Raw genomic sequence first — 27181 nt, 5'->3', positions numbered from 1 at the left:
GGTATTAATCTGTTCAAAATCTGTGTTGCAAAATTGGATGAGCATGCCTTCTGTTCCATCATCCCTTGATAAAAGAGGTTGGGTTGCTTGGCTATGAAAGAGTTAAAGCGACAGAGCTCTGAGTCCTAGAGTGGCCCCAGTGTGTGCTCATGGAACATTCCTTCCGGTCTGGGGGAGGGCGGGGCTAGGAGTGATCAGGGAGGGGCGGGGCCAGGAGCGCCATAGAATCCCAGGGAAGAAGTCCTGCAAAGAGGTGAGTGGGAAGAAGAGGCTGCAAGGCTTGCAGGTGGGAAAGGGAAAGGCAAAGGCAAAGGAAGGGCTTTCCCCAAGTCCTTTGCAGACTGAAACTTCTCATATAGAGTCCTCCAGCCATATATTTATTTAAGAAGGGATAAAGGGGGAGGGGAGTAAATGCAGAAATGCAGCAGCCCCTTGAAGAATCACTGGCTTCTAGGTTAGCAAGAGCTTTAGTGGATAAAGGCCAATATGGGTGCAATACAGAGTGATATTAGGGCCTTATCTACACTGCCATGCAATGGAGTTTGGAACTGCACTGTATAATCAGTGTAGACAACAGGTCAATGCAACCAAGCAGCATTATATGAGTCTACACCGACCATTTATATTTCATTCTGCAGAACTGTACATGGAGCCAAAGCCTGCAAGTTATAAGCCACTTTTAGTCTCATTTTAAATAAGGAATGTGGTGTGTGTGTGTATATATATATATATATATATAAATGTAATGTTCATTTGTGGGATTAACATAACTCAAAAACCACTGGACAAAATGACACCAAATTTGGACACAATACACCTATTAGGCCAACGAGTGACCGTCACTCATAAAAACACTGAAAAACACAACAGAAGAAACTTTAAAAGCCAAAAAAACCCCACAAAAATACAACACATGTGCAAAACCACATATATACACAAATACACACACATATATATGCACACACACACAAAACACATATATACAGACTGGGCCACAGCAACATGTGGCAGGGAATGGCTAGTGTGTGTGTGTCTATATAATATATATCAAAAACAAGTCACCTATATAAATCACCTATATAAATAAAAGTCTAAGGTTCGTTTGTGGGATTAACATAACTCAAAAACCACTGGACCAATTGACACCAATTTTGGACAGAATATGCCTAACAATCCAATGAGTGACCATCACTCAAAAAATTGATTTTGTCATTTGGGAGTTGTAGTTGCTGGGATTTATATTTCACCTACAATCAAAGAGCATTCTGAACTCCACCAATGATGGAATTGAACCAAACTTGGCACACTGGACTTCCAAGACCAACAGAAAACAGAAGGCTTTCATGGGTTTTGGAATTATAGTTACATACATACACATAGTCTGTTCTCTTTAGTTTTTATTAAGGTTGGGTCTCTAGACGTTATTGAATGACAACTCCGATCACTTTTGATTATCCGCCATGCAGACTGGGAATAATGGGAATTCTCCTGAATGTGGGTTCATCAAGAGAGCTCTGCTGTTATGATACCTTCATCTGAGATGTCCTGACTCTCCTACATAACTACACTAGCAAAACTTTATATTCCAGCAACATTAAAGAGAAGCAGTGTGTGGCAGAGGTTTGAGCATTGTACTGCAACTTTTTAGACCAGGCATGGGCAAACTTTGGCTCTCCAGGTGTTTTGGACTCCAACTCCCACAATTCCTAACAGCCTACCAGCTGTTAGGAATTGTGAGAATTGAAGTCCAAAATACCTGGAGGGCCGAAGTTTGCCCATGCCTGCTTTAGACTAACAGCGTAACTTTGGGTGAGTCAGACACTGTCCATTCCTGAAAACCTACAATAGTTTCAGTTTGTCATTGCCATAAACCTGAAATAACTTGAAGTCACACAACAACACAGCATTAAAGCAGCGTACAATCTTGCTCTTAGTGTGGAGTCCTAGACTTTGTCTCTCATATTTATATTTTTCTCTACACAGTGGGAAAGGCTGTGGAGCTCAAACATTTTGGCCCCTCTTGATCATAGAAAGTTCTTAACTTCGCACAATTATTTAAGTATCTTACAGAACTTGACAGATAAAGCAGCGAGACTAGAGAGGTGGTGCTGGAAAGCAAAAAAAGAAAGTGATTTCTTTGCCACAGAATGGCAGAAACCCAAGATGCAAAAGCTATGGTGGTTTTGATCAAGGAGGGCATGGATCCCGAAATAAAGATGGAGGAAGAGGAGGGGGAGTCGGCCATCATTGAACCAGGTGACGTAAACAAAGGCACCGTTCTTCTGAAAGCCAAGGTGAAGCAGGAGCCAGAGGATGGGCCCTCTGGGAACTGGGATGCCCAGTTGCAGGGCTTTTTGATGGGGCTTCAAGCTCATCCTTTAAGTGGAGGAACTCCACAGCTTCCTGAACTGAACCAATGTAATGATCCAGCTGTTTTCAACAAGTGGCCCAGAGAATTGTGGGTTTCCCAAGTCCAGCCACAAGGCACTAGAGAAATTCAAAAGTGTACGACGCACAGTGGGAAGAGGGAGGAGAGAGTTCTGGCTGGAGAAGCCGTTGGATCGGAAACACAGCACGAGCAGTTCCGGACATTGCGCTACCAAGAGGCTGATGGGCCACGGAAATTTTGCCAGCGGCTCCAAGAGCTTTGCCGCCAGTGGTTGAAGCCAGAAAGTCATACCAAGGAGGAGATGCTGGAGTTGGTGACCTTGGAGCAGTTCCTAGCTGTCCTGCCAACAGATATGCAGACCTGGCTCCGGAAAAATGCTCCAGAGACATGCGCCCAAGCAGTAACCCTGGCAGAAGATTTCCTCCTGTGGCAACCAGAGGCCAAAGTCTGGGAAGGGCAGGTGAGTGTGTTCCCCAAATACTGTCTTTGAAGTGCTGTTGAGAATGGTGTTCATAGTCAACAGACATAGCTGCCCAGCTTCTTTACTGGAGGCTGACCAAAAATAACTTGGTTGACATGATCAGCAATGAATTCACAGTTCCTTCCTGCTACTGAATACACTTCAATCAAGTTAGTTCTCCACATTTACAGTTAGATCCCAGATTAAGGTATCCCAAGCAATTTGTCCCAAATGCACTTTACGAGAGAGTTAGAATTGTCTGCACACCCAATTATCCCTAAATATCCATCCTATTTCACCTGGACATGCCCAGCATTTTTTAAAAATATTTTTAACCATTACATTTGGCCCTGCCACAGGTTTTTAAATGCGTCATGATTTTGTTATTGTTTTGCTTTGCTATGAGTTATTTTTGCTGTATTGTTGTTGTGTTTTTTGTTTTTGATGTATTTGGGCTCGACCTCTTGCAAGCCGCACTGAGTCCTGCGTGGTATAAATAAAGGATTATTATTATTATTATTATTATTATTATTATTATTATTATTATTATCTCTACATTTCAAGGTTTGACTTTTTATGGATTTGATTCACTGGTCAACACACATTTTGGTGCCTCTGTTGTTAGACCAGTTTCTGGGTGTATTTGACCTAATGATTCCAGAAACAGCACGTTTTCCTCTATCCGCTCTGGTTTTTGAAATACAGAACATATGCCATCTACCATGGCTTCAAACTACAAGAAAGGAGTTTCCATCTGAATATTAGGAAGAACATCCTAACTGTGAGAGCTATTCACCAGTGGAACTCTCTGCCCTGGAGTGTGGTGGAGGCTCCTTCTTTGGAGGCTTTTAAGCAGAATCTGGATGGCCATCTGTCGGGGGTGCTTTGAATGCGAATTTCTTGCTTCTTGGCAGGGGGTTGGACTGGATGGCCCACAAGGTCTCTTCCAACTCCATGATTCTGTGACTCTACCAGTCACTATCTGCTTACCTATAGCAAACTATGATATGCCATATCTAATAACATAGAGCTGATGTGATCTAGCCAATGCAATTTTCTGAATCAGCATGATCCTGGAATATTCTGGGCACCACAATTCAAGAGAGATATTGACAAGCTGGAATGTGTCCAGAGGGGGGCGACTAAAATGATCAAGGGTCTGGAGAATAAGCCCTATGAGGAGCGGCTTAAGGAGCTGGGCATGTTTAGCCTGAAGAAGGCTGAGAGGAGATATGATAGCCATGTATAAATATGTGAGAGGAAGCCACAGGGAGGAAGGAGCAAGCTTGTTTTCTGCTTCCCTGGAGACTAGGTCGTGGAACAATGGCTTCAAACTACGAGAGAGGAGATTCCATCTGAACATGAGGAAGAACTTCCTGACTGTGAGAGCCGTTCAGCAGTGGAACTCTCTGCCCTGGAGCGTGGTGGAGGCTCCTTCTTTGGAAGCTTTCAAACAGGGGCTAGATGGCCATCACCCCTGACAGATGGCCATCCAGCCTCTGTTTAAAAGCTTCCAAAGAAGGAGCCTCCACCACGCAAGAAGCAGGAATGCAATATTCCTGCTTCTTGACAGGGGGTTGGACTGGATGGCCCAAGAGGTCTCTTCCAATTCTTTGATTCTATGATCCCAGGAACAAACCTAAAAACCAAGACACTAAGATTTTTTGTTTGGGACTATGTTATTTATGGATTTAATTACAAATCTTTCAAGGAATCTCTAATTCCTCCAATATGATATTATGGCCAACTTTCTCCCGAGTTTGACCGTAGAACAATCTAGAGATTCCTATAGAGGACAATTCTCTTGGAATCTCTAGATCGTCCACTCCTAACTATTTCATCAACTTCCCCTGGAAGTTGTGCTGGAGAACTTTGAGAGAACATTTTGTGAGAATCTCTTGGTCCTCCCATATGCTTTTATAGTCACCTGCTGGTGGAAGTGGATGATACACTCATATTGGAGGACTTATACATTTCAAGAGAGATATTCTTTAAGGTTAAAAAAAGCCATGTTAAAATTTGGGGCTCTTCGCTTTCACAAGGTGTTGTTCCCCTCAGCAGTAAATATGGGACACTGACTGTACTTTGTATTGAAAACTTTTGCATGCCTACTCAATACTTATTTTGTTGCATCCTAACTTTATTTTACATTCGTACGCTCTAGGGCACAGCAGTGACTGATGAGGATTTGGTGAACCTCTCCCAGGCCAACCAGGCTCAGACAGATGTGGTGAAGATACAGATTCTCACCGAAGCCAAGCAGGAGAGTGAAGAGAGTGCATCTGTGTTGGGTAATTATTGCTATGTTTATTTAATAAATCCTGCTTTTTCTCTCTGTATGGAGACACAAAGTGGCTAACACTAAAACATTACTATATAATTTAAAATACACAAATATTAAAACAGTATTGATGATTTTAATATATTGGAGGAGTTCCTTTATGCTTCTTGCTTACAGTTCTAAAATTGTGGTGCCCAAAACTGGATGCAAAATTCCACGTGAGGTCTGATCTAAGCAGAAGAGAGTGGGACTAATGCTTCCCCCCGGTCTAGACACTATGCTTCTAGAGTAGAGCAATACAAGATGTGAGGGGAAGTCATAGGGAGGAGAAAGCAAGCATGCTTTCTGCTGGCCTGGAGATTATGAGGAACAGGGGCTTCAAATTACAGGAAAGGAGATTCCACCTGAACATGAGGAAGAACCTGACTGTAAGAGCTGTTCAGCCCTGGAGTGTGGTGGAGGCTCCTTCTTTGGAGGCTTTGAAACAGAGGCTGGATTGCCATCTGTCGGGGGTGCTTTGAATGCAATTTTCCTGCTTTTTGGCAGGGGGTTGGACTGGATGGCCCATGAAATCTCTTCCAATTCTATGATTTTTTGAAAATTAGTTAAGTGTTTATTTACCAGGGATTGGTTTGGCCTTTTGGATCATGTTGTGTTTTATTTATTTATTTATTTCATGCACTTTTACCCCGCCCTTCTCCCCCCAAGAGGGGACTCGGGGCGGCCTCACATAAGCACCAAACGATGCTATCATCATATAGATACTAAAAACAAATACATTAAAACATTAAAACAATTCATTAAAACAGTAAATTAGTCATGCCAGTTAAGCCAAACCCAAGTCTGGGGTTAAATCACTGTCGCAGTTTCCAAATCTCTATTCCAATTGCCGCTGTCCACTAGTGGAATGCGTCCCAAAGACAAGTCTTCAGTTTTTTTCTAAAGGACAGGAGGGAAGTGGCCAACCTGATGTCCCTGGGGAGAGAGTTCCACTGACGGGGGGCCACTGCCGAGAAGGCCCTCTCTCGTCCCCACCAACTGTGTTTGCGATCGTGGTGGGATTGAGAGCAGAGCCCCTCCTGAAGATCTTAAACTTAGTGATGGTTCATAACAGGAGATACGTTTGGACAGGTAGCCTGGGCCAGAACTGTTTAGGGCTTTAAAGGTTAAAACCAGTACTTTGAATTGTGCTCGGAAGCTGAGTGGCAACCAGTGGAGCTGGTGTAACAGAGGAGTTGCATGTTCCCTGTATGCCTGTCCAGTGAGCAACCTGGCTGCCGACCATTGGACTAGTTGAAGCTTCCAGGCAGTCTTCAAAGATAGCCCCACATAGAGTGTGTTGCAGTAGTCTATCTGGGGTGCAACAAGAGCGTGAACCACTGTGGCCAAGTCAGACTTCCCAAGGTACGGGCACAGCTGGTGCACAAATTTTACTTGTGCAAAAGCTCTCCTGATCACCGCCGAGACCTGGGGTTCCAGGCTTAGTAATGCATCTAGGATTACTCCCAAGCTGCAAACCTGTGTCTTCAGGGGGATTGTAAGCCCGTCTAACACAGGCTGTAACCCTACGGCCTGTTCGGCCTTCTGACTGACCAGGAGTACCTCTGTCTTGTCTGAATTCGGTTTCTATCTGTTCACCCTCATCCAGACCGACACAGCAGCCAAGCACTGCTTCAGAACCTGCACAGCCTCATCTTTGAAAGCTCTGATTCATGTTTTGTATATTTATCTCTCTTTCAGCAGATGGAGGGTGGATGGAAGAAAGCGAGGAGGAGAAGAAACCCGTCTTGGAGCATCCTGAGCAAATGGAGCTCTCAGTGATGTTATTGAAAACAGACCAAGAGCCTGATGAGAGTCAGTATAAGCCAGAGAGACAGAATGGAGGGGACGAAGAGGAGGGAGAGGGTCAGGTGGTTTGCAAAACTGAAAATGAACCCAACACCCAGGAGGTTCAGAATGTGAAATATGAGGAATGTGATGAAAGCTTTGGCCTGAGTTCAGACCTGAGGATGCACAACAGCCCCCAGGGAGAGAAGAAGCCATATCAGTGCTGGCATTGTGGCCAGAGCTTCAGTAGCAGTTCTGACCTTCTGTCTCATGAAAGAAACCACGTCGGGGAGAAACTGTATACCTGTTCCAACTGCGGAGAAAGCGAGAGAATCCACATGGGCCAGAAGCCACACAAATGCTCAGTCTGCGGGAATACCTTTGGTTGCAACACCCAGCAGGAAAAACAGAAAAGAAAGAAAATACACGTGTGCCCAATCTGTGGGAAAGCGTACATGAAGATATCGAGTTTCCTTCAACACCAGGGGCTCCACAGAGGGGAGAAACCTTATAAATGCTCAAAGTGCGCAGAAAACTTTGGAACGTACACAAGCCTCAAAGTCCACCGGAGAACTCACACGGGCGAAAACCAGTACAAATGTTCCTACTGCGGGATGTGTTTCAGCTGCAGCCCGCACTTGAGAGCGCATGAAAGAACCCACATGGCAATGTGCTCCTACTGTGGGAAAAGCTTCAACAAAAAGTCCGAACTTATTGAACATGAGAGAACCCACTCAAGAGGGGATTCCTTAGCCTGTTTTGTCTGTGGGAAAGCCTTTGAAGTCATTTCTGAGCTGGTTTTCCATGTGCGGACCCACACGGATAAGCCGCCCGAATGCTCGGACTCCAGGGAAATCTTCCAGTGCTCACAGTGTGGCGATACGTTTAGTCATGGCTCTGCTCTCAGAGTCCATCAGAGAATCCACACGGGGGAGAAGTTATAGTGAGAAGTGTTTCTCTTGGGCCCATAACCTACTGTCATGTGAGAGTGCACTTGTTTATGTGCTCCTGATGTGGGAAAAGCTTCAGTTCTCAATCAGACCTTGTTGAATAGGAGAGGACCTGTGTGAGAACTTCTGGCATCTCTTCAGAACTGTGAATTCGTATGAAAACCCACAATTGTTTGAATGCTTGGACTGATAGGGGAGAAAAAACCCTTCAGGAAAAAAAATGCAACTAATTATGCATCAGGCAGGAAGTGGCACATATAAACCTGTTGGTAGGAAAGTCTTTCATCAGAGGCAGAGCCTCGCTCTTCAAAAGAAAGATGGTTTCAAAGACATAGATATTTTGAAAGGTCCCTGGCCTTAAGTCTTGCAAGAGACCCAGGAGATGGAAGAGAAATGTTACAATTGCTCCTATTGTCACAAAAAGCTTCAAGTTTCCACTCAATCTCTTGCACTAGTGAAGAGGAATTGATCAGACTATGAGGAAACTTTTAAATGGTTCCCTTAATTTTTACCCTCTCATAGACTAAACTGAGGTAACATGGAACTTGGTCCTGGTTTGAATATGATCACATTTTTGTAAGAAAATCAACAAATGTTTTTATCAAATGCCAATGTTGGCCGTACTGGATTTTTAGCACAGGTAGGTCCAGGTTATTAAAAATGTATTCATACAAGAGTTTCCACTTGAATTCTTCTGATTTTTACCTACATCTCATGGACAAGAGGGGAAACGTCTTATGTTATGAGCGGACTAATGAAAACAAGGTTCTAATTCTCATCTAGTTTGTTTTATTATTATTTTTCATGTCAGGAGCAACTTGAGAAACTGCAAGTCGCTTCTGGTGTGAGATAATTGGCTGTCTGCAAGGATGCTGCCCAGGGGACGCCCGGATGTTTTACCATCCTGTGGGAGGCTTCTCTCATGTCCCCGCATGGGAAGCTGGGGCTGACAGACAGGAGCTCACCCTGTCTCTCGGATTCAAACCACCAACCTTCAAGTCAGCAGTTCAGCCAGCACAAGGGTTTAGCCCATTGCGCCACCGCAGCTCTTACCATGCAATAAAGCCCAAGGTATTAAAAATGGGATGCTCTTGCAATCAGTCCTACTAAAACTGCGGGTACTTGCTTACATCAGTTACAGTGAATAGCAGCTGTAACTAGAATCTCTTACTGAGCATGAATCTACTTGAAATATAAATGCATTTCATGTTTAAGCCATCTGCAAGGATGTTGCCCAGGAGTTGCCCGGATGTTTTACCATCTTGTGGGAGGCTTCTCTCATGTCCCCACATGAGAAGCTGGAGCTGACAGACCTGGTCCCCAGATTTGAACCACCACCCTTTCAGTCATTTAACCCATTGCACCACTGTGTTTACATTTTCAACTGTACCAAGGGTACAGTTGAAAATGCATTTTAAAAAACACAAAATTTAAAAACTTTGCATTATATTAAATATCCTTAGACCAGAAGCTGGCCATTTGGAGTGCCTCTGGTGTTGCTATAAGGAGGTCCTCGACTGTGCATGTGGCAGGGCTCAGGCTGCATTGCAATAGGTGGTCTGCAGTTTGCTCTTCTCCACACACACATGTCCACTTTGTGGCTGCATTTAAGGGTGGATCTGCATCTCGTGGTGCCAGAGCGAAGTCTGTTCAGTGCCTTCCAAATTGTCCAGTCTTCTGTGTGCCCAGGGGGAGTCTCTCATTCGATATCTGGCATGGGTTGAGGTTCCAGGTTTTAGACTGCCACTTTGGGACTCTCGCTTGCTGAGGTATCTCTGTAGATCTTAGAAAACTATTTCTTGATTTAAGGCATTGGAGTGCTGGCTGATATCCGAACAGAGGATGGGCTGAAGATGTCACTGCCTTGGTCCTTAAATTATTGGCTGCTACTTCCCAGCGGATGTCAGGTGGTGCAAAGCTGGCTAAACAGTATAATTTCTCCAGTGGTGTAGGGTGTAGACACCCTGTGAAAATGCGGCATGTCTCATTAAGATATTTCATGGAAGCCTCGAAGTACAGCAGTAGGAGTCTCCCTCCTCCGCCTCCTCTGGGTTCTTCGGCCTCTCCAGTCTCTTCCAGAGGCACCTCCAAACGGAGAGGAGGAGGAGGAGAAAGAGCCCAGAGGAGGAGGAGGAGAAGGGCAGGCATCTCTGCTGCTGTCCCACACCGTGCCCTTCTCGCCTTCCTGGGCTTCTAGAGCAGGCTTCAGCTTGCCTGGAAGCCTCAAAGAGCAGCGGGAGGAGCAAAGGGCAGCAGCAAGGCTGGCCCTTCTCCTCCTCTCCATTTGGAGGTGCCTCTGGAAGAGAACAGAGAGGAGGAGGAAGGGCAGTCCACTCTCCAAGCGAAAGCCTGCTCTACATATCGGGTATTTGTGCCAAATTTCACCCAGATCCATAGTTTGTTTGGGTTCACAGTGCTCTCCAGATGTAGGTGAACTGCATCTCCTTTAAATCAGTGTCCTTCTTCAGTGGGAGTCCCTTAGAAATAGCAAATTACACACACCCCCTCCCGCCGCTTTCCAGTGCTCCCTTCCCCTAATTCAATGATGGGCAACCTTTTGAGCTTGGTGTGTCAATACTCACCAAAAAACCGAGCATAACTCAAGAGGTGTGTCACTTCGAGAAAAAAAAAACCCATAATTTCATGATATTTATAGTTTAATAACAAAAATATATTATTGTAATATATAACTGTATTTAATAAACCAAAAACCAATTATTTAACTTACCTGTTTTTTCTATAATGCCATATATCTCGGCATGATAGAAAAATGCTGGTGTAGGAGCCGAGGATGAAATGTTCTTCTTGGGATGCGGCCCCATCTTCTCTGTATGTGGCCACATGCGGCTGCGTGTCATCGAAAATGGTTACGCGTGTCAGTGCTGACACACGTGTCATAGGTTTGCCATCATGGCCCTAATCCATCTGCCCCATTTCCCCTCCTTCCCTCCTCTCCCACTCATCTGTTTCTAACATGGATTTAAAGGCAGGAAATAGAAAAATGCCAAGGAAGGGATCAGATCCTGGGATATAAGGACAGTGTAGAAGGGGTCTAGGGGCCCTTCCAGACAGGCCCTATATGCCACAATCCGATCCCAGGTTTTCTGTTTATCCCAGATTATCTGGCAGTGCAGACTCATATAATCCAGTACAAAGCAGATAATCTGGGATCAGATCCTGGGATATAGGGCCCATCTGGAAGGGCACCAGGATGAACCTAGCACTGGATTTTCTTGGCAAGATGTTTTCAGGAGTCTGCCTTTGCCTTCTTTGAGGTTGAGAAAGTGTCTTTCTCAAGGTCATCCAGTGGCACTCCATTGCCATTTATTAGAATCCAAGTCTCCAAACTTGTTTTGACTGCAGGAGCAAAAAAGCAAACAAAAAAACCCTTCCAGTATTTTCTGTTGGTCATGGGAGTTCTGTGTGCCAAGTTTGGTTCAATTCAATCATTGGTGGAGTTCAGAGTGCTCTGATTTTAGGTGAACTATAAATCCAAGCACTACAACTCCCAAATGTCAAAGTGTATTTTTCCAAAGCTCCACCAGTGTTCACATTGGGGCATATTGAGTATTCTTGCCAAGTTTGGTCCAGATCCATCACTGTTTGGGTCCACAGTGCTTTCTGGATGGAGGTGAACTACAATTCCAAAACCCAAGGTTAATACCCACCAAACCCAATATTTTCTGTTGGTCATGGGAGTTCTGTGTGCCAACTCTGGTTCAATTCCATCATTGGTGGAATTCAGAATGCTCTGATTGTTGGTGAATTATCAATCCAAGCACTACAACTCCCAAATGTCAAGGTCTATTTTCCCCAAACTCCACCAGTGTTCAAATTTGGGCATATTGAGTATTTGTGCCAAGTTTGGTCCAGATCCATAGTGGTTTGGGTTCACAGTGCTCTCTGGGATGTAGGTGAACTACATCTCCCCTAAATCTCTGTGAATTTCTCCCAAACCCCTCCAGTGTTTTCTGTTTGTCATGGCCAATCTGTGGGCCAAGTTTCGTGGGGGTCTTACATTACAATTCATAACCATATTTATTTATTTATTTATTTTGGGCATTTATATCCCATCCTTCTCATCTTGGTGGGGGGGGGGGGGGGAGTCAGGGAGGTACAACAAGCAAAAAGGTCCCTAAGACCAAACATACAACATATAGGAATAACAATTGGAATTAAGCACCAGTTATACAGTGTTCAGTTCTCTAAATCCAAATTATTTATCTGTATGGTGAAAACAACAAATTCTGCCACAATATATACAGAATTTGCCAATAACAAAACACAGAGTCAGGGAGGTAACCATTAGATGCCAACAACAATAATAAAAAGTCAGATAAACATTAACTAAAACATCTTCATAAGTTCAAAGACCATTTAAAAGAGACAGTAGCAAAATGACAGTTATGAATTAGCAACAAAAATAATTTTATGGTTGGGGGTCACCATGACATGAGGAACTGTATTTAGGGGTCGCGGCATTAGTAAGGTTGAGAACCACTGCTTTATACCTATTCAACACTTCGGGTATTTGATGGTTTATCCCCAGTATGAATTGCTTGATGTCGAGTAAAGTGTACTTTCTGAATAAAACCATTTCCACACTCCATGCATTTGAATGGTTTCTCCCCAGTGCGACTTGCTTGAATATAGGTGAGGTGTGCCTTCTGAATTAAGCCTTTTCCACACTCTAGACATTTGAATGGTTTCTCCCCAGTGTGACTTGCTTGATGCAGAATGAGGTCTGCCTTCTGAATAAAGCCTATTCCACACTCTGGGTATTTGAGGGTTTCTCCCCAGTGTGAACAGCTTGATGCCGAGTGAGGAGTGACTTCTGAATAAAGCCTTTTCCACACTCCAGGCATTTGAATGGTTTCTCCCCAGTGTGAGTTGCTTGATGCCGAGTGAAGTATGCCTTCCGAATAAAGCCTTTGCCACACTCTGGGAATTTGAATGGTTTCTCCCCAGTGTGAACAGCTTGATGCCGAGTGAGGAGTGACTTCGAATTAAAGCCTTTTCCACACTCCGGGCATTTGAATGGTTTCTCCCCAGTGTGAATGGGTTGATGAAATGTGAGAGATTTCTTACTAGTAAAAGTATTTCCACACTCCAAGCATTTGAATGGTTTCTCCCCAGTGTGAATGGCTTGATGCCGAGTGAGGTGTGACTTCCGAATAAAGCCTTTTCCACACTCTGGGCATTTGAATGGTTTCTCCCCAGTGTGACTGGCTTGATGCCGAGTGAGGACTGACTTCCTAATAAAGCCTTTTCCACACTCAGGGCATTTGAATGGTTTCTCCCCAGTGTGTGTTGATTGATGCCGAGTGAGTTCTCCCTTCCGAATAAAGCCTTTTCCACACTCTGGGCATTTGAATGGTTTCTCCCCCGTGTGAATTGCTTGATGCCGAGTGAGGTCTTCCTTCCGAATAATGCCTTTTCCACACTCTGGGCATTTGAATGGTTTCTCCCCGGTGTGAATGGCTTGATGCCGAGTGAGGACTGACTTCCTAATAAAGCCTTTTCCACACTCCAGGCATTTGAATGGTTTCTCCCCCGTGTGAGTTGCTTGATGCCGAGTGAGTTCTCCCTTCTGAATAAAGCCTTTTCCACACTCTGGGCATTTGAATGGTTTCTCCCCGATGTGAATGGCTTGATGCCGAGTGAGGACTGACTTCCTAATAAAGCCTTTTCCACACTCTGGGCATTTGAATGGTTTCTCCCCAGTGTGTGTTGCTTGATGCCGAGTGAGGTCTCCCTTCCGAATAAAGCCTTTTCCGCACTCTGGGCATTTGAATGGTTTCTCCCCCGTGTGAATTGCTTGATGCCGAGTGAGGTCTTCCTTCTGAATAAAGCCTTTTCCACACTCCGGGCATTTGAATGGTTTCTCCCCCGTGTGAATTGCTTGATGCAAGGTGAGGTCTGCCTTCTGAATAAAGCCTTTTCCACACTCCAGGCATTTGAATGGATTGTCCTCAGTGTGAGTTGCTTGATGCCGAGTGAGGTGTGACTTCCAAATAAACTCTTTTCTGCACTTCGGGCATTTGAATAGTTTCCTCCCGGCGTGAGTTGTTTGATGACAAAGGAGGAAACTCTTCAAAATGAAACCCTTTCGGCATATCCAACAATGAAATGGTTTCTTCCTGGTGTGATCTGATTGGTAACGGGAGAGGAAGGCCTTTTGATTGAATCTTTTTTTCCCCTCCAAACACTTGGATGATGAGGAATTGTTTCCACAAGTGCTTCCTGGAAAGAGACATCAGAAGTCAACAAGATTAGAAGAAAAGAATTCTGACTGCTTTAATATCAATATAATATATAATATAATACTAAGAATTCTGGTTTTATGTGAGCTGACTAAGCACAAGACAGGGGGAGCCTTACCCAGAGAGGACAGGAGTTCCAAATTCTCCTCCATCACCTTCTGATGAAGGGCTCTTTGGCCTGGGTCCAACAGAGCCCACTCTTCTTCTGTGAAATCCACAGCCACCTCCTCAAAAGTCACCTGGAGAACAACAAACATATTGTTTCAGACTGCTCTAAAACTTGAAATTCTTATTGGATGATATCTACAGGCTCTTTGAAGAAACACATTGGATGCAAGCAAAGGGAAAGAACAAGATTTTGTGAGAGCCACAGAGTGGTTAAATCAACAGCAGAACACCGCCTGCGCCTTTCTTGGCTTGCTGGAGAGCCTGCCCCCTACCTGATGTACTCCTGCAGATACTGTTCTGAGTTCCTCTTGAGGAAGAGATGCTCTTCTACTTCTACTTACAGACCCAGTCCTTGTTCCCTCTCCTGGAAGGAAAGAAAAGAGAAGGGAAAGATAACATTATTACCCATTCTCTCCTTTCTCCTTCAAATTCCTTCTACACTTTCCAATGTAACAAACACCATAATGTATACACAGAAAGAATTGGGAAGTCTTGGAAGACTGCAATCCTGCAGTTGTGAGGTGCACATCATCCTTCTCCTTTATAATCAGGCACAAGTTAATCAAGCAAATCTGCTCCTGAGCATGGCTTCTTAACGGAAAAATGGGACCTGAGGCAGGAATAACATTGAAAAAAGGAGGATAAGCTCCTCCTTCACCAAAAAGAAGAGCACTTCAGCCACCTTTTTATTCAAAATCAGCAAAATGCACACATTAAATGCAAGAATGACGTCAAGGTCAGCCTTGGGTTAGTAAAAAGACCCCAACAAAATTTAAAACCTACAGGCAACAAGAAGCCTTCTTCCAAAATGACCCTGTGTCAACCTATCCTTTCATAACCCTCCATTTTCTTATGGTTTCCATTTTTAGTGGTCAACATTTTAAATCTCTACATTTTTCTCATCTGCAATGGGAGCTGTTGAGATTCCTACTTTCTCTTAGTTTTGCTGGTCATACGTGCTCAGAAGCGGGCGCTAGTGGCAGCTGAATTTACATTGCCTTGTTGTAGGCAGGCACACCACTTGGAGTGCCTCTGGTGTTGCCATAAGAAGGTCCTCCATTGTGCATGTGGCAGGCCTCAGGTTGCATTGCAGCAGGTGGTCTGTAGTTTTCTCTTCTCCACACTCGCATGTTGTGGATTCCACTTTGTGGCCCCATTTCTTAAGATTGGCTCTGCATCTCGTGGTGCCAGAGCGCAGTCTGTTCAGCGCCTTCCAAGTCGCCCAGTTTTCTGTGTGCCCAGGGGGGAGTCTCTCATCTGGTATCAGCCACTGGTTGAGAGTCTGAGTTTGAGCCTGCCACTTTTGGACTCTCGCTTGCTGAGGTGTTCCAGCGAGTGTCTCTGTAGATCTTAGAAAATTATTTCTCGATTTAAGTCGTTGACGTGCTGGCTGATATCCAAACAGAGGATGGGCCGGAGATGTCACTGCCTTGGTCCTTTCACTATTGGCTGCTACTTCCCGGTGGATGTCAGGTGGTGCAATTCCAGCTAAACAGTGTAATTTCTCCAGTGGTGTAGGGCGCAGACACCCCGTGATAATGCGGCATGTCTCATTAAGAGCCACATCCACTGTTTTAGTGTGGTGAGATGTGTTCCACACTGGGCATGCATACTCAGCAGCAGAGTAACAAAGTGCAAGGGCAGATGCTTCACTGTGTCTGTTGTGATCCCCAGGTTGTGCTAGTCAGCTTTCGTATGATATTGTTTCTAGTGCCCACTTTTTGCTTGATATTCAGGCAATGCTTCTTGTAGGTCAGAGCATGGTCCAGAGTGACTCCCAGGTATTTGGGTGTGCTTCAATGCTCCAGTGGGATTCCTTCCCAGGTGATCCTCAGAGCTTGGGGTGCTTGTCTGTTCTTAAGGTGAAAGGCTCATGTCTGTTTTTTAGATGGATTAGGGATCAGCTGGTTTTCCCTGTTGTAGGCAGTAAGAGTGATGTCGAGCACCCCCCCCCCCCCCAAATAAGGGATAGTGACATCGTTCTGCAAAGGGCAAGGGCACCAGACTACACAACAAGGGTTAAGTCTTGGTCACATTGCCAAGGCACTGACAACAACAAGGACCCCACGAGGCTTTTGGGAAATGGCTGGATCTTGGGACCTCTGCCCTTCGTGAGAGTTGTAGTTTCCCAAGGACTGAGCGATGGATCTTGTTACTTATCAACTCAGCGCCCATCTGCTGACTTCTACCAGGAAAAATGACTCTCTGCTGTTTGACTTGGACTGCAAGCCGCCTCAGTCTCCACAAACCTTCCCCAGGAGCATGGGATTTCCAGTTCTTTTAAATAAAATCAATATCTTAATAAAATGGTTAAGATAGAGGGTGGGGATGGGATTTTTCTATATGAACTTTGTATGCATGAGATGTCACCCGCTTCCCCGCCTTCCCCTTTTGACGTTTTCCCTATAAAAAAGACCAAGGATTGTTGAACTGCTCGAGGGAGGACCCCTGCGTCCCTCGAAATTTATCTTTTGATCAACTCATCTGCATGAACAATAGCCATTTATGATTTCTTTATCTCGTTTTCTGAGCATGTCTGGCAAGATAAGCAAGTCTATGAGACTTTGGATAAAATGATGGAAATTACAAAGGGCAGCGTTGACCCCTCTGAGGTCCGCAGCCCTGATCCTGTTTGTTTTCTTCGCCAAAACCCATCAAGGACAGGAAAGCCTTTCTTATGAAGATTGCACCTTGCCAGCCAAGACAAAGCCTCACATTCCAGCTGGCTGGTTATCTGTAATCCCATAATTTCCCCCATTGTCCGCGGTCGTCCCGCCTTGCTCTCTTCTGATTCGTCCATCCTCAGAAGCGAGGAAAGTATGCTGATTGGCCCTCCAGAGGCAGAGGAACTTGCTGATTGGCCCAGAGCGAGGCGGGCCGCCAAGCCTCCTCCCAGCTGTCCGGGCTGTCAACCAATCAGCACAAAGCCGGGCAGAGAAGGGCAGGCGGGAATTTCAAAAGGTTTTGCTATGTTTCCTCTATAAAAATGCTTGTAAAATCTCTAGTGGTATGCTTGTAGTAGAACGATGCCTACAAGGCATCCGATTGCAGCTGAATCGCTAATAAAACACCTCGGTCGCTGAACTTCTTCCGCTTTGGTGAGGATTTATTATTTTAAATATTTTTAACGCTGAAATTGGCTTCGCTGGCCTCACCAAGGTTTAAGGACTGTCTTTGGTGTGGTCCTCAAGGATCTCCTCAGCTGGGGAGACCCTCCTAAAGCAGCTCGATATCAAGAGCACCTAGAGCTTCGGAGAGCTTCTGCTCAACCATCTCAAAGCTCCCTGCTTGAGCAGTATATACTATTATATATAATATAGTATTATATATAGTATGTATACACACACACACACACACACACACACACACTATTATATAGAGTATATAATATACTATTATACCCTGATACTAAGAGTTGTATTCCTCCCGTCCTTTTTTTATCAGTGAAAATGTTACAAGGGAAAAATCCAGCTACACAGAAACTAAGAAAGAAAACATAGATTTTCTGTTAGGAGACTTTCTTAGCTGAAGTATGCCTACAACATCCCAGTACTGTTTAGGCAGCATGATCTTGTTAATGTGCCATGATTCATACAACCCAGATATATTCAGGCAGACTTGAATGGAGAAGGCCAAGGAGAAAACGGCACTTACTCATTAAGGGAGACTTTCCTTCGCTGTCCTCCATCATCCACCTTGGCTGCTGCCTTTGACTGGATTCAGAAAAACACTGACCTGCTTCAGGGATCCGTTCCAGACACAAATCCTGCAGCAGAAGCAGAAACAAGGGAAGGAAATGAAAGGGAGAATTGGGAAAAGAAAAGGCTTCAGTAGTGGTTGGGGAGTGGGAGGTGGGATATATCGAACAGTTACATCTTTTGAATGAAGAGGATTGTATTCATTTGCTTCTCATGTTTTTAATGGCTAAAATATAACCTTTCTACAGACTTGAAACAATTACAACACAGAGATAACAGTACAGAATAAGATGACAGATAAGCAGCATATCTCTACCCATGCTTAACTGGAAGCTTTTCGAGAAGCATGTTTCCTTGTAAGAACAAAAGGACAGGAAGGACGGAGCCAATCTAATCTCCCTACCAAAGAGTTGCAGAACCCAAGGAAGCCACTGAGAAGGAGGCTCTGTCCCATCTTCCCAGGAGGTAAGACCATGAGAGGAGCGGCATCTCAGGCTGAGCCCAACGAGGGCAGAGAAAACACTTCTTGGAAAAGCTGAGACCCAAGCCATACGGAGCTGTACAGGAAATGACCAGTGCTATTAATTACCCTATCTCTTTAAAAGGTGCCCATGTTCTGTGTATTTCTGGGAGGAGGAATCCCATCATACAGGTCCAGGCTATCCTTGACCTGCCTTTTGACTGATGAGATGCAATTATCTCCGGCCTCAGCTTGTTCCAGAATTTTCAGAAAACGTGCCAAGACATATGGATGGCCCTCAAAATGACCAGAATGAACTGAGCTCACCGTCTCCTCTTCCTGCTTCTTCTCTGCCTGACTCAGGAGGAAGCCTTCTGCCAGGGCCACCGCCTGGGAACTGGTCTCTGCCCCACATTCTCTCACCCAGGACGACATCTCAGAGGGAAGGAGTGCCAGGAACTGCTCAAAGACCACCAAGTCCAACATCTCCCTCTTGGTGTGTCTTTCTGGCTGGAGCCACTGGCAGCAGAGAAGGTGCAGCTGGCTGCAAACCTCCCGAGGTCCTAACGTCTCCCTGTAGCCAAAGTCCCTGAATTGCTGGCGGCATAAATCTGAAGTGAGCACTTCCTCCAGCATGCTCTTCTGGGTGGCTCTCTCCTCGAATGCTCCTCTAGGCTTGGCCTGAATGAGGGAAGGGCCTTTTCCCAGGCTGGGCTCAGAAGAGTCTTTCCTTCCCATCTTTTCAGTTAAACCTTGCACTGTTGCCAGGATCTCCTGCAAGGCAAAAACATTGGGAAAATTACTGAAGGTAGAAAGAAATGGGCAGGAAAAGCAAGCAAGATGTTTGATGAGGATCGAAAGAAAATGGGGGAAACAACCCCAGTCCCATTTTAGCACATCTCTGTGGCCATAAATGATGTTGCTTTTCAGTCCTTATACACCACTTACAAGATATTTTGGTGTCCAGAGCAAGCAAACAAGGTTATTTTATTTGTCATGTCAGGACAACCAGTCAAATCATATTACATTTCTAACAGAACAAAGCAAACAAACAGACAAAATACAAAATTTGTGAGTTTGGTAGTTGATTAAATGTCCTTTGACCAGTATCTGGCCACTTGGAGTGCTTCTGGTGTTGCTGCAAGAAGGTAGCATCTACCTATTATGCTTGGGATAAAGTGTAGTTTATACCAACAGTTCCCAAACTTTTTTCGCTCAGAAGATTTTTTTGTCCTCCCCACAGAACCTTAACTCTGTCCCTAAGCCCTGTGAAGCCACAAAGTTATTCCTTTTTTCATCTACTCCTATTGCATGAGTGTTTTGTATAATGTAGTTGGCTTAGAAATTAAGAGAAAACAATGTATTGTTGAGGGCTTTCGTGGCCGGAATCACTGGGTTGCTGTTGTTTTTTTGGACTGTATGACCATGTTCTAGAAGAGAAAACATTTTAAATATAGCGACAAACCTTTAGTTTGGTACAGGAAGGTTTTGAATTCACAGCTAAAGTGATGAACGAACCTGTTTCATTTTGTTTGGAGACTGGGCTTCAAGTCCAGCAGCTGAACAACAACAACAACAAACAATTTTGTGAGGGGCTTAACTGCTTCTATAATGTTGAGAGCTGTGCTGGTGGTAGTGTGAACTACCAATAGGTTCAACCAAGCCAGAGTGGCCTCAACTGAGAAGTTGAACTAAGTGCACCCAACCCAGTTAATTATGGTGAAACAAACTCTAAAGAAGTCTAGACTTGCTTGGTCATCGCCCAGGATAATAAGGAGCGTGGCGAGTGCTTCTCCTGGGCACCCGTCAACAAGTGGGCTACAGGAACCAGGACCCACTGCTGAGCAACCAGGGCATAGGCCTGTAGGGCAACTGGAAGCAAGCAACTACAGAAGCGACAGAAATTTTCAATGCCACAGCACCAAACTGTCATGAACTGCTATTATAGATCAGAACCCCAAAAAACATGGATACCAAAACCGGATGTACCCGTTGTAGAAACTTGAATATCCAGCAAACTTCTCCGGGGCTTCTGAATTCAGACTGACAGAGTTTTGGAGCACAATACTCCTGACCTCACTATAGTGTTAAAAAACCAAGTATGGATCGTCGATGTTGTAATCCCAGGCAACAGCAGGATTGAAAAAAAAAAAAAAAACAACTGGAAAAGCTGTCACAATATGAGGATTTAAAGATCGAACCGCAAAGACTCTGGCATAAGCCAGTAAAGGTGATCCCAGTAGTGATCGGCACACTGGGTGCAGTGCTTAAAACTTTGGCCTGCACTTACACAATTGGCGCTTACAAAATTACCATCTGCCAGCTGCAAAAGGCCACCCTACTGGGATCTGCATGCATTATTCGCCGATACATCGCATAGTCCTAGACACCTGGGAAGTGTCCGACGTGTGATCCAATACAACAACCAGCATAGTGATCTTGTTTGCTGTGTACTCATCTTGTTGTGTATCAATTAATAATAACTTTATTTCTATCCCACCACCACCACCCCGAAGAGACTCGGGGTGGCTTACAAAGCACTCCAGGGTGCACATATAACACGCAACTGGTAAAAACAGTACAAAACAAGTCTGATAAAATTATAACAACAACCCACCCGTCAACACATGTCAAAATCAAAACAATACAATTTTAAAACAAGTACATAAAACTAACTGCCGTCAATTCACAGGTGCCAAGTGTCAGCGTCATATGGGCCCATTCAGCCTACTCAAGATCAAAGGCCTGTCTGAATGTCCTGTTTTCAAGTTGGAACGGAAGGACTGAAGGATGGGGGCTAATTTAATCTCTTTTGGGAGGGTGTTTGAGCCGGGGGGCCACCACAGAGAAGGTCCTCTCTCTTGTCCCCACCAACCAAGTTTGAGACGGTTGTGGGCCTGAGAGGAGGGATTCCCCTGTCAATCTCAGAGCCCACACCAGTTCGTAGAAAGAGATGCGGAGTTGAAGATAGGTTGGACATAAAGCGTATGTAATATATAAACCCAAAGTGGCATCCAAGTTACTACCAATTTTGCTTATGGTGTAAGCATCACCTGGAAAGCCTGATTCTCTTTGATTGATGGACATGAAGGGCAGAAGAGCTCAGATAATCTTTCTGGCTTCTGACAGCTACATGCCTACCAAACCCTACCCAAAAGTCATTCAGTGGCACAGATTCAGATGTTGTTTTTAAAAAGGAGAAATACACTGATTTCAGTAAGATCTTCATATGCTGGTAGAGACTTTTTAAAAATGATAATGATTTTTTGCAGAACCCCTGCAATGCTTTTGCGGAACCCTTGCGTTCCAAAGACCACAGATTGGGAAGCACTGGTTTACATCACTGAGATCACCATCAAAGGGAAAGAAATGCATAGAAGCAGATTCCTGCCAGCACCTGCCACGTGAGGCAACCGCTTCATTGGCCTGAATGTCGGGCCTTTTCCAGAGGGTCAAAAGCTCAATGTGCTTTGTCCCATCTCTCAGTTTGAAATAAGCCATGCTGAGAGACAATTGTGTAGAGTAGTTAAGAGCTCTGGGCTGGAGACATCCTCCTATAAACCCCTAACTTTCATCCCAACCTCCCTTGGAGAGCTGTTGTTAGCAATGGGTAAGGCCGTTGACAAGGCCAAAATAAAGAAAGGCCCAGGCCCAGATGGATTTTCTGTCTTGTTCTACAAGCTGTACAAAGATGAAATAGGTTTATTATTGCTTTCAATAATGAATTGAGTGCTCCAGAAAGGGGAAACTCCAGACTAATGGGTATGAGAGTCCTCAGGCCTGAACAAGGTAGACATATGCATTTTACTGTATTTGTATGCTCCTGCAGCACTATCATAAGCCGCCCTGAGTCCCTTTTGGGAGATTTTGGCAGGACATAAATAAAAGTATTACTGTTCTTCTTCTTCTTCTTCTTATTATTATTATTATTAGGAACAAGTCAAGAATTTCAGACAAATTTCATTAGTAAATTGTGATTACAAGTTATTTGCAGAAATATTATCAAATAGACTGAAACAAATCTTAGTGAAAACAATTCATGGAGACCAAGTGGGCTTGAGAAAAGGCAGAGGAACGAGAGACCAAACTGCCAATATCGACGGGATAATGAAGGAAGGCGGGAGTTTCAGAAAAACAGCTGCTTTTGTTTAGGGCTTTATAGGTCATAACCTGCAATTTGTATTAGGACCGTAAACGTATTGGTACTGTGAAGCCAAACACCAATAGATCTGGACCAAATTTGGCACAAACACCAGACACGCCAAAATTTGAATACTGGTGGCTTTGGGGTGGGGGATTGATTTTGTCATTTGACAGTTGTAGTTGTTGGGATTTATAGTTCACCTACAATCAAAGAGCCCCTCGGACCACACCAACGATGGAATTGAACCAAACTTGGCATACAGAACTCCCATGACCAACAGAAAATACTGGAAGGGTTAGGTGTGCATTGACCTTGAGTTTTGGAGTTGTAGTTAGACCACACTTGGAATACTGTGTCCAATTCTGGGCACCACAATTGAAGGGAGAAATGGACAAGCAGGAATGTGTCCAGAGGAGGGCGACTCAAATGATCAAGGGTCTGGGGAACAAGCCCTATGAGGAGTGGCTTAAAAAGCTGGGCAAGTTTAGCCTGCAGAAGAGAAGGCTGAGAGGAGACATGATGAGGGCCATGTATAAATATGTGAGAGGAAGTCATCGGGAGGAGGGAGCAAGCTTGTTTTCTGCTGCTCTGGAGACTAGGACACAGAGCAATGGCTTCAAACGACAGGAAAGGAGATTCCACCAGAACATTAGGAAGAACTTCCTGACGGTGAGAACTGTTCAGCAGTGGAACTCTCTGCCCCGAAGTGTGGTGGAGGCTCCTTGTTCGGAGGCTTTTAAACAGAGGCTGGATGGCCATCTGTCGGGGGTGCTTTGAACAGATTTTCCTGCTTCTTGGCAGAAGGAGGTTGGACTGGATGGCCCACGAGGTCTTTTCCAATTCTATTATTCCATACATCCAGAGAACACAAACAAAGATGGTTGTGGACCAAATTGGCACAAATATCGTGTCATAATTTGGTAGGGTTGAGAGGGTTTTTTTGATTTTGTCATTTGGGAGTTGTGGTTGCTGGGATTTAAAGTTAACTACAACCAAGGAGCACTCCGAGTCCAGCCCACAATGGATCTGCAAAACATTTGGCTCACAGACCCAACATGGCCAACAATATGAGTTGCTTTATGAGTTTTAGTGTTGTATTTGTTATGCTGTTGTTTTATTGAGGGCCTTGGCCTTTGTAAGGCGCACCGAGTCCTTCGGGAGATGTTAGCAGGGTACAAATAAAGTTAATAAATAATATAATATAATACTACTAATAATAATATATTATAATTATATATTTTAAAATATGTGTAATATTATAGTACAATATAATAATATACAATATTAATAAAGGTAATATTATGCAATATTCCTGCTTCTTGGCAGAATGGGGTTGGACTGGATGGCCCACGAGGTCTCTTCCAACTCTTTGATTCTATGACAGTGTTTCTCAACCTGGGGGTCGGTACCCCTGTGGGGGTCACAAGGGGGTGTCAGAGGGGTCGCCAAAGACAATCAGAAAACATAATATTTTCTGGGTTGTTGTAGGTTTTTCCGGGCTATATGGCCATGTTCTAGAGGCAGTTTCTCCTGACATTTTGCCTGCATCTATGGCAAGCATCCTCCGAGAGTTGCTTGCCATAGATGCAGGTGAAACGTCAGGAGAAATGCCTCTAGAACATGGCCATATAGCCCGGAAAAACCTACAACCCAGTGATTCCGGCCATGAAAGCCTTCGACAATACATAGTATTTTCTGTTGGTCATGGGGGTTCTGTGTGGAAAATTTGGTCCAATTCTATCATTGGTGGGGTTCAGAATGCTATTTTATTGTGGGTGAACTATAAATCCCAGCAACTACAACTCTCAAATGGCAAGGTCTATTTTCTCCAAACTCTACCAGTGTTCACATTTGGGCATATTGAATATTTGTGCCAAATTTGATCCAGATCCATCATTGCTCGAGTCCACGGTGTTCTCTGGATGTAGGTGAACTACAACTCCAAGAACTCAAGGTCGGTGCCCACCAGACCTTCCCAGTATTTTCTCTGGGTCATGGGAAGTCTGTGTGCCATGTTTGATTCAATTCCATCATTGGTGGAGTTCAGAAGGCTCTTTGATTTCAGGTGAACTATAAATCCCAGCAACTCCAGCATTACCAAATGACAAAATCAATCACCCCAACCCCACCAATATTCAAATTTGGGGTATCGGGTATTTATGCCAAATTTGGTCCAGTGACTGAAAATACATCCTGCATATCAGATATTTACATTACGATTCATAACCGTGGCACAATTACAGTTATGAAGTAGCAACGAAAATAACGTTATGGTTGGGGGTCACCACAACAGGAGGACCTGTACTAAGGGGTTGCAGCATCAGGAAGGTTGAGAACCACTGTTCTATGATATTGTATTGACTTATTCCTTGTAAGCCGGCCTGAGTCCCTCTCGGGGCGAGAAGGGCGCCATATCCATGTCGTAAGGAAATAAACAAAATAACTTTGAATGCTGACGGAGTTTGGGGGCGATTGACCAACCATTTCGGAAGTTGTAGTTCACCCACATCCTTAGGGGAGCACTAATTTTTGAAAAAACAAAACCAAAGGAAAGACTTATTCCCCCCCCCCCCCCAATAAATAGTATTCAAACTACAAGAGAAGAGATTCCATCTGAACATTAGGAAGAACTTCCTGACTGTGAGAGCCGTCCAGCAGTGGAACTCTCTGCCCCGGAGTGTGGTGGAGGCTCCTTCTTTGGAAGCTTTTCAACAGAGGCTGGATGGTCATCTGTCGGGGGTGGTTTGAATGCAACATTCCTGCTTCTTGGTAGAAGGGGGTTGGACTGGATGACCCACGAGGCCTCTTCCAACTCTTTGATTCTATGTTCTTGTAGGTTTTTTCGGGCTATAGGGCCATGTTCTAGAGGCATTTCTCCTGACGTTTCGCCTGCATCTCTGGCAAGCCTCCTCAGAGGTAGTGAGGTCTGTTGGAAACTAGGAACATGGGGGTTTATCTATCTGTGGAACAACGTCCAGGGTGGGAGAAAGACCTCTTGTTGCAATTGGCCACCTTGATCAGCAATGAATAGCCTTCCAGCTTCAAGGTCTGGCTGCTAACTGCCTGGGGGAATCCCTTGCTGGGCGGTGCTAGCCGGCCCTGATTGATTCACATCCAGACATCAACCTGTCAGGGCCAGCCAACGCCTCCCAACAAAGGATTTCCCAGGCAGGAAGCAACCCGCTGCAAGGCAACCCGCTGTTTGAGGCAGGTGTGAATGCAGCAATTGCCCACCTTGATCGGCACAAAATAGCCTTGCAGCGGGTTGCTTCCTGCCTGGGAAATCCTTTGTTGGGAGGCGTTGGCTGGCCCTGACAGGTTGATGTCTGGATGTTGTTCCACAGATAGATAAACCCCCATGTTCCTAGTTTCCAACAGACCTCACTACCTCTGAGGAGGCCTATAGCCCGAAAAAACCCACAAGAACCTAGTGATTCCAGCCATGAAAGCCTTCGACAATACATTCTTTGATTCTATGATTCTATGACAAACTCCCCAACCTGCTTCTGCTTCTGGGCCCTCCTCCTCTCACTTCCGCCCTGCCTTGAAGAGACCGTTGGCCGAGCTTCCCGCCAACCTCGCCCACGCATGCGCACACTCTGCCACGCGCTGAGCACGCCTGCTCTGTCCTCCCATTGGCTAAGCGGCCGGCCAATCACAGCGCAGGAGGGCTTTTCGAAAAAGGGGCATTGCAACCTCTTCCAAACTAGAATGGCTCCTCAGAGGGATGCATCCAAAGCCAGGCTGTCTCCAGATCTAGGTTCTTGTGGGGTTTTTTTCGGGCTATAGGGCCATGTTCTAGAGGCATTTCCCCTGACGTTTCGCCTGCGTCTATGGCAAGCCTCCTCAGAGGTAGTGAGGTCTGTTGGAATTAGGACAATGGGTTTATATATCTGTGGAATGGCTGGGGTGGGGCAAAGAGCTCTTCTCTGCTGGAGCTAGGTGTGAATGTTTCAACTGACCACCTTCATTAGCATTTGAAGGCCTGCCTGAGCCTGGGAAAATCATAGAATCAAAGAGTTGGAAGAGACCTCATGGGCCATCCAGTCCAACCCCCTGCCAAGAAGCAGGAATATTGCATTCAAATCACCCCTGACAGATGGCCATCCAGCCTCTGTTTAAAAGCTTCCAAAGAAGGAGCCTCCACCACACTCCGGGGCAGTGAGTTCCACTGCTGAACGGCTCTCACAGTCAGGAAGTTCTTCCTCATGTTCAGATGGAATCTCCTCTCTTGTAGTTTGAAGCCATTGTTCCGCGTCCTAGTCTCCAGGGAAGCAGAAAACAAGCTTGCTCCCTCCTCCCAGTGGCTTCCTCTCACATATTTATACATGGCTATCATATCCCCTCTCAGCCTTCTCTTCTTCAGGCTAAACATGCCCAGCTCCTTAAGCCGCTCCTCATAGGGCTTGTTCTCCAGACCTTTTATCATTTTAGTCGCTCTCCTCTGGACACATTCCAGCTTGTCAATATCTCTCTTGAATTGTGGTGCCCAGAATTGGACACAATATTCCAGGTGTGGTCTAACCAAAGTGGAATAGAGG

At 45.0% G+C, this 27181-nt stretch overlaps 2 protein-coding genes across 4 annotated transcripts; one reads left to right on the top strand and one right to left on the bottom strand.

Annotated features, from left to right (window-relative positions):
• Positions 1-195: 195 nt before the first annotated feature.
• LOC132765899 (zinc finger protein 397-like) lies at positions 196-8583 on the top strand. Of its 3 annotated transcripts, none has more exons than XM_060760183.2 (4): positions 196-253; positions 1984-2849; positions 5014-5140; positions 6874-8583. In XM_060760183.2, exons 2-4 carry the CDS (start codon positions 2148-2150, stop codon positions 7899-7901), a joined length of 1857 nt encoding a protein of 618 aa, XP_060616166.2. In that variant the 5' UTR covers positions 196-253; positions 1984-2147; the 3' UTR covers positions 7902-8583. The 3 variants fall into 3 exon arrangements, with proteins under 3 accessions (XP_060616166.2, XP_060616165.2, XP_067321407.1); XM_060760182.2 differs by having other exon boundaries at positions 6871-8583; XM_067465306.1 differs by having other exon boundaries at positions 202-253; positions 2061-2849; positions 6871-8583.
• A 3999-nt stretch (positions 8584-12582) lies between these two features.
• Positions 12583-26222, bottom strand: LOC132765726 (zinc finger protein 708-like). Its single transcript, XM_067465229.1, has 6 exons — positions 26141-26222; positions 18824-19270; positions 17993-18104; positions 14611-14702; positions 14289-14409; positions 12583-14150 (listed from the first exon to the last, which is right to left on the bottom strand). Exons 2-6 carry the CDS (start codon positions 19232-19234, stop codon positions 12670-12672), a joined length of 2217 nt encoding a protein of 738 aa, XP_067321330.1. The 5' UTR covers positions 19235-19270; positions 26141-26222; the 3' UTR covers positions 12583-12669.
• Positions 26223-27181: the final 959 nt, after the last annotated feature.

Source organism: Anolis sagrei, chromosome 2 (genome assembly GCF_037176765.1).
Source record: "Anolis sagrei isolate rAnoSag1 chromosome 2, rAnoSag1.mat, whole genome shotgun sequence".
Classification (NCBI taxonomy): domain Eukaryota; kingdom Metazoa; phylum Chordata; class Lepidosauria; order Squamata; family Dactyloidae; genus Anolis; species Anolis sagrei.
Note: the sequence above shows the minus strand (reverse complement) of the source record. Positions and strands in the feature narration are given on the sequence as shown.